The sequence below is a fragment of the Strongylocentrotus purpuratus genome, unplaced genomic scaffold (genome assembly GCF_000002235.5).
Source record: "Strongylocentrotus purpuratus isolate Spur 01 unplaced genomic scaffold, Spur_5.0 spur5_scaffold_12, whole genome shotgun sequence".
Classification (NCBI taxonomy): Eukaryota; Metazoa; Echinodermata; class Echinoidea; order Camarodonta; family Strongylocentrotidae; genus Strongylocentrotus; species Strongylocentrotus purpuratus.
Window position 1 is genome coordinate 19,755,158 of NW_022145597.1, and position 12,907 is coordinate 19,768,064.

At 38.2% G+C, this 12,907-nt stretch overlaps 1 protein-coding gene across 3 annotated transcripts in view; it reads left to right on the plus strand.

Moving 5' to 3' along the window:
* Positions 1–12,907, plus strand: part of LOC757115 (phosphatidylinositol 3,4,5-trisphosphate 5-phosphatase 2B) — a 67,372-nt gene that overhangs the window by 23,252 nt on the left and 31,213 nt on the right. The window contains exon 1 of one of the 3 annotated variants that reach the window (XM_030982038.1): positions 7,802–8,539. The exons of the other annotated variants lie outside the window; for them this stretch is intronic. Coding sequence (XP_030837898.1) covers positions 8,423–8,539 — 117 coding nt within the window. The 5' untranslated portion in view covers positions 7,802–8,422. Of the gene's footprint in view, positions 1–7,801; positions 8,540–12,907 lie in introns of those variants that run through there. 3 annotated transcript variants of the gene reach the window in all.

Sequence of the window (12,907 nt, forward strand, 5' to 3'; positions counted from 1 at the left end):
ACCCCCGGACTACAGTAGGCTCCTTACTTCGCATCTGGCCAGCTGCGATACGCTCCATTGCGTAGTACCGGACTACTATTCATTTCTGTTGTCATTCATTTGCTTAGCCCTGCAATTGCAGCGTTAGCAGGAGTTAGCACCACAATTGCGGGGTTAGCCCTAGCTGCTATTTTGCAGGGCCAGCTAACCCCTTACTATAGGTGGGGCTAGCCCACTTTGGTAAATACGAGTCTGAACAGAAAGTGGAATAAGCTTAACCCCGGACTATAGGTTGGGCTAAGACCTCCCCTTAACCCCACCTATAGTACAGGGTTAAGCAAAATATTTCCAGTGTGAAAACAGTATCGGTGTGAAAACAGTATTTATGTGTAAGTGCCCTTCATTGATCCTGCATCATGGCCTTATATACTACCTGTTTATATACAGGATTATTAAGGAGATATGTTTCTAATTCATTTATCTGGGGAATACTCTAACCTTGACTCTTTGGCTAATTTTCACAATCCTTAGACAAATCTGAGCCTATATAGGCCTATAAAATATGCATCTGTTGAAGCTATATTACAAATCCTGTGAGATGTACTCTAAGGTCTTGTCTTATAACGATTTTTGATTGATTTAAATTGATCCTAAATTAGGCATTAGGTGGTAGAGTTACAATCACGTATTCTCGTGTTCGTTGTTGCGATCAATGTGGATCAATTGCAGCTCTACTACAAGGCAGAGAGAGTTCTGGTGCTACCAAGTATTTTTTCCTCTGCAATGAACCAAAAAAATCACATGGCATTAATAAGATTTATGATTGATTTTAATTGATCCTAAATTAGGCATTAGGTGGTAGAGTTACAATCACGTATTCTCGTGTTCGGTATTGCGATCAATGTGGATCAATTGCAGCTTTCTAAAAGGCAGAGTCCCGGTGCTACTATTAAACAGTATTTTGTCCCTCCGTAATGAACCAATAAATCACATTGCAATCAAGCACAACGATAACCTTGCAAATCCTTAAGGATTAACTTTCAGTAATAAACTTTTATTAAGTGTCTACAAAAACTTGGAAGTCACAGTAGAATAGAAAATAGTTTGTAGGAGAATGATTCATGAGGTTGAAAGTACTAACCGCCATTTTTGGTTCAGATGGAATTGAATCACAACAAAAGCTTATTGCTCAATTGGCGATACATTTTTTAAAAATACAAAGATGTACAAAATGGAACCAAGGGCGAGAGTAAAACAGTCATGATAGTGAGAATTTAATAGTGCAATGCACAAAAATGCATGAAAGTATTTATTAAATTGGGTCTTGCATTTTACCCTGTGTCCAAAATGGAGAAAATTCAGGAAGTCTAGGATTTGAACCAATGTTAATTTACGTCGTCCAGCAACTCTGTGATTTAATTACCTGCAGTCATAAGGCCTGTTTTCATCAGCTTGAGATTGCCAAATAGCCCGCTATTTCTGATTTGGGAAATAATCTTCATCAGCTCGAGACTCGACCTCGAAACTTGAAATTAGCTCGACTGCTCGAGATATTTTGCTAAGCGTTCCCGCATAGTGCAGACTTTGGGCTGGTGAAAACACACCGGACAAATAGCGGGATATTTTGTAAACTAGCCCAAGGTATCTTGGGAATTTGGGATGATTTATATCTCGACCAAATATCCCGCTAATTGCAACTGCGGGCTGATGAAGACGCAAATTAGCTGGATAATTTGCGATCGGGATAGTTAAAATAGCGGGTTATGTGGCAATCTCGAGCTGATGACGACATAAATATAGATTGACCCTGTCCCCACTACTGGTGACAACCACGAGATCACTGCAGTGTCCCATGAGGCTTTTCAACTTTCTGGATGCCCCCATTTCTATAACCCCTTCCTGCAGGGGCATGGCTAGCTCATTTTGAAGAGAGGGGAGGGGGAGGGGGGGGGGGGGGGTTGTTGGACCACTAGATCAAAGCATTGCAACACACACACAAATTCTAATCTAAAGTGGACATTTTTCAGCTTCTTGAACCAGACTGCCTAATATGGTCATGCTTATTAAAGTAATGCATGCTTCAAAATTTTAGAAGAGGGAGGCTACAGTCCCCTCAACCCCCACTCCTATGCAGAGACATTAACCACACTAGATCACCGCTCTGTCCCTTTAGGTCTCCTAGCCTTCTAGCTGCCCCCAATCTTTACCCCCCTTCCTGACCAGCTTCCCCCTTACCATTGTAGGGGTGACGGAGCAATAAAAATCATCACCGAACATTCTCTGTAGCTACTTACCTCCCTCACTCTTGGATGACAGATGATCATTTGTTGTTCGTCTGATATGCGCTCGTTGGGAATTTCATGCAGAGTATGACAGGAATTGTTGTTTCCAACATGTTGTTATTATTTGAAGTCTTACCCGATGCACTTGGTGGGAATTTACGCTCAATTTGAAACGATTTTTTTGAAACATTTTGCAAATGTTTGAAGCAATGCTTGTCTATTGAAGTTGAATGTTACACTTTTATGTGCTGTGGCGGGGAATATCGCAAAGGAATTACAGGCTTATATCAATAAATATTGTTTGGAAAGTGTTTCAGTGGATAGCATTTGATAACTCTTCTCTTGGCTTATGTTATTTGAAAGATGATAGTGGTGATTGCTAGGTGAGAATTTGGAAACTTTAATTTCTTGCAGGATTATTGTTTGGACTTGGAATAGAGATTTGATACTGATGGATCAGAGGGAATTGTGATCTCACTTGCTGAAGTTGCTGTCTTCTCGTGAATATGATCCTTTGGTAACAAAGCAGGGTTAACTGATGTATAGAAAGAGTATTGTTCATATTTAAAGGAGGATCACCACATGTGATCCACATTTTGCCTCTACCTCACCTGGGTGGAGAGTGGCAAATGTAGATTAATGTCTGCCAAAGGACTTTAGTGCCGGGCTGGGATTGGAACCCTCAACCCTTGGATTGAGGGTCCAAGTAAATAAACCACTATACCACAACAGGTCCTCTATCTGATGGCAGATCTACACCTGTACTGTAATATGATAATATATCTGCAAAGTGCAAAGAGAGTTGAAGAGACATCGATAATGTATGTGCAATGTTTAGTGAAGGAAGTTCATGAGGTTAATTCTTGGAATTAGAAACCATTATCCGCAGGGCAACTTTTGAAAAGGAAAGTATTTTCCTAGTCATGCTGTTTTGTGGTTCAGAAAGTCATGTTTTACACACTATAACCTAGGAATCAGTTATTTTCCATACAGTGCAACAAGTTGAGAAATCACCAGAAATCATTTTATTCTGTGCCTATCAGAAAGTCAGGAACAAATGCAAGGCTATCATATGTACATTCCCAGAAATAGAAATGAAAGCTTTGACCTTATTCTGAAAACCTCTTCACAACCCATTTCAATCTATATTCAGTCTGTTCAGAGCCAGACAGAGTTACCGTAACTCTGTGTGAAAGTAAACAAGTATATCCTTCTGGCTCCAAACAGATGATATTGATGTGAATTTTTTTGCCTCAGAAAATTCAACTTCTCTAGTTGGCTATTTCTTATCCCTGTAGACAACAAAATTGAAAAATTTGCCTCTAAATGGCAATTTCGTCCTTCTGCCAAATAAACTACAATTTGTTTGATTCTGCGGGTATTTTATCTACAAACATACATTTCCACCAGTATATCTGTAATCTGTAGATCAAAGATATGACATTCCTTGCACACTGTAAGGGGTGGGAGACTTCAGGCTAATCAAGAAGACCAATCTAGTGTTAGGGTTTCGGGTCTTGACGTATAGGATGGACGCTTCTAGGACCTGGAAGTCACTCTTCTGACCTGTCAACGCAATTACTGCAACGGTTAACCCATAAGCCCTGAAAGAAAATTACGAAATAAGGAATATCAGAACTTGTTGATGACATTCAAAAGATTAGATGAATTAAAGAGGCCCCTGTATGTGCTACTTTTATGTCTTTGATTTCAGAATAGTTTATAATTTGTCTTCTGACCTGTCAACGCAATTGATCGCAAGTGGTAACCCACTAACTGTTAAGAAAAGTGATGCCATGCACAACAAGAAGTATAAAACCTCATTGATAACATTTAAATCCAATTCAATTCAATAGGTATTCGATATAGTGCCTTTTCCTTGCAGCGACAAGGTGCCCAACACATCATTCCACATGTTTGGGCCACTTGAATGATGAAATTTAACTTTATAAAAGACCAGTTGAGCCGATACAATCCATTGTTTTCTAGCAAAATAAATGAGACTTCAGTAGTTTCCTGAACTGGTTAAACAGCTGAATCTGACTTCACTGTAGTAGAAAGCTGGTTCTTATACTTTGTTGCAACTGATGGAAAAGACATTTCACCTAGGACAGAAAGGGTTAACTTAGATTGTTTTGGAAGTATTAATCTTGGCATTCATGCAGTATCCCAAACGCTAGCCAAGTTGTGAATAGGATGCAATCAAATCGGGAGCGCCAGGAGGGTCAATTCTGACTGACAAGAGCGCGATACAAGAACCCATTATTATTATTATTATTATTATTAAATAAAGCAGAGCCGGACCACAAAGATCAGGACCATATGTACCTGTAGTCCCTGAAGAGATTTGAAATAAAAACCAATTGGAGATTGCGGAATATTAGTATTTATGGGGATCAAAACATATCACAGAAATTGACTTCAACACATGCAGGTAGTTGGGCTCTTTACTAAACTTGAGTTTGATTTGACACTGCTGTAAAATTTAAGATAAGTCTATAAGGCAATCATGTTGATTTAAAACACTGTCTAAATCGTCATGTTTTACACTTTAATGAGACAAGTTACGGTTTTGAATATTTATGTGCAAAAAAAACGGGTTATTTGGTTTAAGGTTGGTGACCTGTTTTTAAAACAATTCCTTAAAGAGTACCTTAAAATGGACAGTTCAGCACTCTTCAGCAACAAGCAGTAACATATTTGACCAAAAATATTTTCTACATGCCCCCTGTGTTGATTTTTATAACTTTATGATAAAAAAGGCAGAGATATGTGAAGCAAGGTTATTTTTGTTGAATTTGGTGGACAGTTGTAAGCATTGTGCCTCCAAAAGTTTGACATCTTAAGTAGATCACATGCATTTTGGCATGACTAGCTTACATGATGTAACTGCCTTGGAAGTAGGTCATTTTACATGAACACTGTAGCTCTAGAGGTGACACTTTATCACTACAGATGACTTCAGCCTATTTTACCACACTATTTAGAAGGATATTTCTGCATTTTAAAGCTGTTTGTAGTTAAAAATCTGTGATTTTGGCCTTTTGAAGTTCTTAAGATGTTCTTGCGAGCATTCTTGATCAAATCTCAGAGGTTGCTTGTTCTCGTATAGATCCTGGTTTGGAAAATTTTTATTTTTCACCTCTACCTAAATATGAACATTGGTCATACTTGAGCCAGAAGTACCCCTACACTTCAACATGTTATTCATGTACAATGTACATGTACATGTAGATTATCTCTGTCTTGTAAATCTAGCATCACTGATCCTGTCAAGGTCCAGGAGCTATCGTGATCACCTCTAGATTTGATTGTTTTACTGTTCTTGTGGATCCTTGCGTCATGGAAAGATAAAAAGACAAATGTGTGGGTCATGGAAAAGATTGAAACAGACTTGACCATCAGAAGGGGAATCATGGAAAGAAAACTAAACTATTTAGGGCACATTGTTAGGAGAGCTGAAGGTGTTGAGAAGCAAATACTGCAAGGAGCAGTCAAAGGAGAACGGGGTAACTAGAGGTCGTCCACCAATATCTTGGACTGATGATATCAAGAAAGTGTCTGGACAAGGAATGAAAGGTGCAACACAAATGGCAGGTGAAAGAGTTGCATGGCGTACTCTCGTGAAGACCACAGCAGCACTTTACAGCGCCACCTGAAGTTAATGATGATGATGATGATGTGGATCCTTGTGTTGCATGGATCCTAGGTTGCATTTATCGACCAGATTTTTGGCTAGAATCAGGTTTTTCAAACGTCTTTCAGGCAAATTTAGAAGGTGATAAACGCAAAGCCTTTTTTAAAGGGCTTTAGATATGGGCATATCTAAATACGCAAAAAGGTGTGTTTTGTATGTGACATACAGCCAGAATCACGTTTCTGAGAGATCGATAAACGCAAAGCTGTTTTAAACCTCACATACAAATAGGACCACCCAGGTGTTACGTACACGCATGTGTGTGAAGTTGACCTCCGAGAAACTGTCTGCTTCCCGGGTCAAAACAGCTGGGCAGACACAAGGCCTTTATTTTGAATCGTGAAAGGACGATAAACGCGACATCCCGCAAATCACGATCGTATAGTGGGGTATGATAGTGGGGTTCAATAGTGGGGTACGATATGTACATATCTAGTGGCAAGCCCCGATAAATGCACCCCTAGTTTAGCAAAGAAGATCACCTTTAGCATAGAAGATCACCTTAAAAGACCAATTCTCGTAGGAGCAAGTGTGTTAACCGTTATGACCTGCAGTACAGCTAGTGCTCTAATTTGACATCACCTCTTCTAACTCTTCTATCTTATCCAGTGGCATTGACCCTGTTGTGTTTCATCATGGTCTGCTCTACAGAGTGATCTACATTAATCCACAAATCCAAGAAAGAGGCCATGTGTAGAAGTATGATGAATCTCTCCCCTGTTTAGACAAGTTTCCTGAATTGGTTGTATGCTATATGATTAAAGTCATTGCATTTTTCGAGTCTCATTGTCTTATAATGAAACATTGTATAGTGAATTGGATGCTTGATCATCGTTTTGAATGAAAACTCGATAAAGAATCATCTAAAACTCTAAATGTTGTATTGTCCGAAAATTAGATAGTTGAGTGGGGCTCGTTTCGAGCGCGTAAAGTTCACCGAACTCCCTTCAAACATGATTCTTTATATGACGTTTCGATAGACGATGATGTTATGTAGTTTTTATTCCCTTAACGCTACACTATGATTCCCTGCATGTAGACGTTTCTTATGATGAGTTTTGTAAAAAAAACTCTGTAGTCTAAACAGTCTATCTGTCAAATAAAAAGCAAAGCTTGATAGTGTACATGTAGAGCAGGAGTAATTGATGATTAATTCCTTTCATTATCCAGCCAAGGTCAAACAAGAAGCAAAGTGCAGGCCACGGAAATCGACACGCTCATTTGCCGACGATTCCAGTTTATGTTTATATCAGACTCAGAGGAATAACAGGGAAATGAGGGCTTTGTTGAAGTAGCCTTAGGAAACCCGGGGAGAAATGTTTTCATTAAGTCCATACCCACCAGATACCGGGCTTCCTCTGTCATTGACAGGCTGTGATGTTTGATCTAATTTGTAATGGATTAAGGTGGGCATATGAAGACATTTAGCCAGGGGTCTCACCAGGGCAGAGAAGTTCTCATGAAGGGAAGTCTTGTTTATTATGAAGTAACATGTGGTGTATTCGTGGAAGGAAGCCGAGGATCAATATTTTTCCACATCAATTCTTTGGCAATACTCATTCATATCCGTCTCCTGCGTGTCGATCTACCGGTGCACTGTACTCTCCGAAATAGGCCCAGGTCGTGATGTTTGCTTCAACTGGTCTGGAATTTATAGAATGTCTTATAAATGTGAATCGCGGTTCATTGTGTTGAAATTGAAAAATTCTTTGAATCTGACAAATCTTTGAGTGATGCTTCCAGAGAACATGTTTTGAACAAATGATTTAAAAAAAAATTAGTTTGGAAAGTGTGTGTGTGTGTTAGATAATCAAACAGTGTTTATTTGAACAGAAGTTAAACAGAATACTTTTATCTGCATGTTCAAATTGTATAATGTCACAGAAGCACCCCTTAACCAGTGGTTGAGTTGATACGAGAATAGATCCTGCGTGGCGGGGTGTTTCCTAATTGAATTCAGCGCGATTGAGTCTGAGTGACTTCTTTGTTGAATCATCCGTCATTACAGGAGGAGGAGGTTTGCTCGTCCCTCCGTGAACGATTATCCTGCAGCTGCATGTCGCTTTACGACTCGCTGTCGCAGAGTGACATAGTGGGCATAGCAGCGTTCGTTGCCATTGTCTGACTGTCAAGATTGTTTTCTCTCCCAGCTTTCGAAGTTTAAGTTTGACATGTATGTAACAATGAAGTGAGTCATTAAGGATCTTGAGGCATAGATTGTGAGTACGGTAAACAGCCATTCAAGGGGTTTGACGCTCCTGCACGTACTAGCTGATTGTCTCATTTCTTGGATCGTTACCTCTGGATTATTAATCATGGGAACAATACCTGCTTTTTAAGTTGAGCCAAAACTTACAAAACTTGAAGAAACTTGTAAAGATTGTGAACGCTGTGATTATTGCACTGCAAGGGGAGATATCATTAATTTTGTGTCTCTGAGAAAGTTTGGTGGTATATTGCAAAGATGATGAAAACGGCCATTGCCCAGTTTGCTTTCCAAAGCCAGTACAATCGGAATAAGACTCCTATACCGCCACCGCGGAGGAAAACCAACCCCGCAAGGACTAAACTCACCAAGAAGGTAAATATATGGCATGTCTGGATTTACTCTGCCGTACCAAAAGGTTCATGAGAAAAAGAAAAAGTTGTTAAAGATCTTTGAAGAGTCAAAATCATGGTTTTCTATCTTTGTTTCATCATGAATTTTGAGTAGTTTTGAGTAGTATTCTTTTTGGAATTTTACTTTACTATATATGTACCTCAAACCAATACAATACAATACAATAAAATCATTTCTATAGTGCTCTTACAAACTAACTGTTGTTTTACAGGGCTTTACATAAAAGTTATCAAAGAATCTATTGTTGATCATGGTCAAAGCGGAGAGTTTTAAGACATTTTCGGAAGTACCTGTGTCTGTTTCTCAAGGGAAGGAAATAAAAATGCAATTTTAGTCCAAAATTTTAGCATAATAATAGAAGGCATTAGAATGTTCACAATAAACTTCTGACTAATACATGTACATGTAGGCAGAGAGTACACAAGTTCCATTTGCACTGAAAGATGAAGGTGCAATTCAATGAACACTCCCAAAGTAAGGTCATGCTACGTTTTCCTAAAAATTGAAATTTGTATATTTATTCATCAATGTTTGCCTACCAACCTTTGCAAAAGTAATGCTGAATATAAAGAAATGCACAGATGCAAAAGACATCTACAGCACATCGAATTTATTTCATTTTTTGCCTGAAACTTACAATATGTTGTATCAAGCATTCAATTAAGATTGCTGCACATTTAAAGCAATTTATTGTGAAAACGTTTGAAAAGCAAACTCGGGAACCAGCGAATTCTATGATATTGGGAGACTTTTAAAGAAAACTTATCCGAAGTAGGTCATTCCAAAACATTAAAAAAGAAAGGAAAAAATTGACATTGAATTTTATATCTTGTTTTTTCCTGACTTAAATTTGCCTTACAAGGTAAAGAAAAGATTATCCATAGAAAACAGAGGAAAAAAGTTTTGGAATTGATGTCTTCATTGTATTCTCAGTATGTTTTTCTAGCTCCTCTGCAACGACCCTGAAAACAATTGTTACATTAATTGGGCCAAGAAGGTGTCTTTTGATCGACTGTAACAGGGGAACAGCAGACCTTGATTGGAACATACAGGGTGTACAATGTAAAAGCTGACAGTATACTGTAACCACAAATTCTGTAAACCTTACTTTTAAACTCTTGTTTTGTTGACTATATGCACATTTCAGACTCTTTGCTTTGCAGTGTGTATAAAAATGATGGGAATTAGGATTTTGTGCAATGCATTTCAGGTAGTGTGCTCATATAAAAAAACAATTAGATATACATCTATATTTTTATTGTTCTCTTTTTCTGTACAGTGTGTATCAACAATTGTTTTGAAGTTGTATAAAAGTCTTGTATACATTCGAGTTCTGAACCATACAGTGGATATGAAATTTGTTAAACATTCTTTCTGCTCTCCCCCACCCCATCCCCTGCTTTTATTTGTCTATGGGTTCAGTGGTTTAATTGATGTTGGTGTCACATTTACATGTACCATAGATAAGTTGCTCAACTTCTAGACCTCTTTACATTAACTATTTATTTTAGTTGAAGATTATCAATTATTTAACCATGTGCAAAGTGTCTGTACAATGGTTTATAGGAATGATTTATGTTGTGTTTAGGAGAGTTAGACTACTGGAATGTGTCACTAATTTAAGTTACATTCAAGACTTGCAAACTTTGATGATGTCACTCACTCGATGTTATCCTTCATGTTTATAAGAAGCTATGTTCTCATGGTACCATTGTAGTTTTAAACTTAAAGGTAAAGACCAGTATTGGCAACGCCCCAATTTCAAAAAATGAAATGGAAGCTCTCATTACCAATCATGTGAAAGAATATGTTTTGACTAATACATGATGATAAAAAATTTGCCGGGAAACCGCCTACTAATTCATATATTTGGTAAATTTATTTCTCTCATGGTCTGGTGAGAGAGATAGGGTAGTCCCATATACATCTTTCTGTGTATAGTGCTTGTAACTTTACGAAGAATGAGCCAAATTTCTTATCATTTTGATGATTCCAGAACCTTGCAGATGCTAGATGCTAGATGATCGACCTTTTCTGATCGATTCCACAACGTTTCTTTCACAATGCAATCGCATGACCATTACTGGTCTTTACCTTTAAAGTTAGTGAAACCTTGAAGCTTAAAAACAACAACCCAATGAGAGAGGTGAATTTTGCTGTAGCTGTTTCTTCTTCTTACATGTAGTTTGACAGAGTTTGCTTCTTCTATGATTGATTGTTGGTTGTTTTGGTGTTCATCTGTTATTTGTGTTACACTGGTGGCAGCGGTGGGATGTAAAAAGTGTATTAAACTTCTCTCACTAGATGTTTAGTTTGACTGAGCTTGATTTAGCATGATTGATTGTAAGGTTTTTTGGTGTTAATTCTCGTCGTTAATTTGAGAAGTGTTACACTGGTGGCAGCGATGGGATGTGAAAAGTGTTACATTTCTCTCACTAGCTGTTAAGTTTAACTGAGCTTGATTTTACATGATTAATTGTGGGGTGTTTCGGTGTTATTTCTTGTCGTTAATTTGAGAAGTGTTACACTGATGGCAGCGGTGGGATGTGAAAAGTGTTACATTTCTCTCACTAGCTGTTAAGTTTAACTGAGCTTGATTTTACATGATTAATTGTTGGTTGTTTTGGTGTTCATCTGTTATTTGTGTTACACTGGTGGCAGCGGTGGGATGTAAAAAGTGTATTAAACTTCTCTCACTAGATGTTAGTTTAACTGAGCTTGATTTTACATGATTAATTGTGGGGTGTTTCGGTGTTATTTCTTGTCGTTAATTTGAGAAGTGTTACACTGGTGGCAGCGGTGGGATGTGAAAAGTGTTACATTTCTCTCACTAGCTGTTAAGTTTAACTGAGCTTGATTTTACATGATTAATTGTGGGGTGTTTCGGTGTTATTTCTTGTCGTTAATTTGAGAAGTGTTACAATGGTGGCAGCGGTGGGATGTGAAAAGTGTTACACTTCTCTCACTAGAGCTGTTTAGTTTGACTGAGTTTGATTTGGCATGATTGATTGTGGGGGTGTATCAGCATTCATGTGAGAAGTGTTAAACCACTAACAGTGATGTGGGTGCACAGGTGACTGAAACAACATTAAACTACAAGTCAAGCAAGCAGTAGTTGTAACTAAAGGCTGGTGAAACCTCTAAGTTGCTTTTGTACACACTTCATGTAACTCCAAGTTAAGTCCCCCTCCCCCTCCTCCCCCTCCTCCCCCTCCTCCCCCTCCTATGGCTCATAGTCACAGTTGTATTTTGCTAACCATAAGATTGCTCATGATTAAAACTTTGGGTTAAACCATGAGTGCATCTGCATGGCCCTTAACTACAATATAACTTCAACATTTAAAACCATGAGCATAACTTCAGGTGTACTTCTTGGTCCCTCTGTCGTGTGAACTCATCTAGAGCCTTGGAGCGTTGTAAATCCCTACTCATTCAGTGGGTGATTAACCGCTGTGATAACAAGAAATGAGGATCTTAGCACTCCTCCTGAAAGACAGACTGAATCTTAGTTGCACCAAGAACTTAGAAGTTGGTTGCACTCCCAGGCCCTTGATTCATACGCACATTGGGTATTTGGTTGAGTTTTGTTAAAGATAAAGACCAGTTATGGTCATGCGATTGCATTGTGAAAGAAACGTTGAGGAATCGATTAGAAAAGGTTGATCATCTAGCATATAAGTATTGGTGTTTACTGCAAGGTTCTGGATTCTGGAATCATCAAAATGATAAGAAATTTGGCCCAGTCTTGGTAAAGTTACAAGCACTGTATACAGAACGATGTATATGGGACTACGCGACCCGTGCGCGATATCTATCAGGTCCAAATAGATATAATAATTTACCAAATATATCAATTAGTAGGCAGTTTCTAGGCAAAATTTGTATCATCACGTAGTTAATAGTCAAAACATATTCTTTCACATGATTGGTAATAAGAGCTTCCACATCATTATTTGAGAGGGGGGCATAACCAAAACTGGTCTTTACCTTTAAGTTTTTTCAAGGAGATCCGAGACGAGCATCTCCTTGGTTTTTTTAATAGGATATAATGATGATACAAATGAATATCCATGGTTTATTCAGCACTTAATAAAACCACAATGTCTATAAGCACTTAAGAAATATAAGTTTATTACTCTAGCCATCAAGACAGATTGTGTGCGCTTAAAGGTAAAGACCAGTATTGGAAACACCCCAATTTTAAAAAATGAAATGGAAGCTCTCATTACCAATCATGTGAAAGAATATGTTTTGACTAATACATGATGATAAAAAATTTGGCGGGAAACCGCCTACTAATTCATATATTTGGTAAATTTGTTTCTCTCA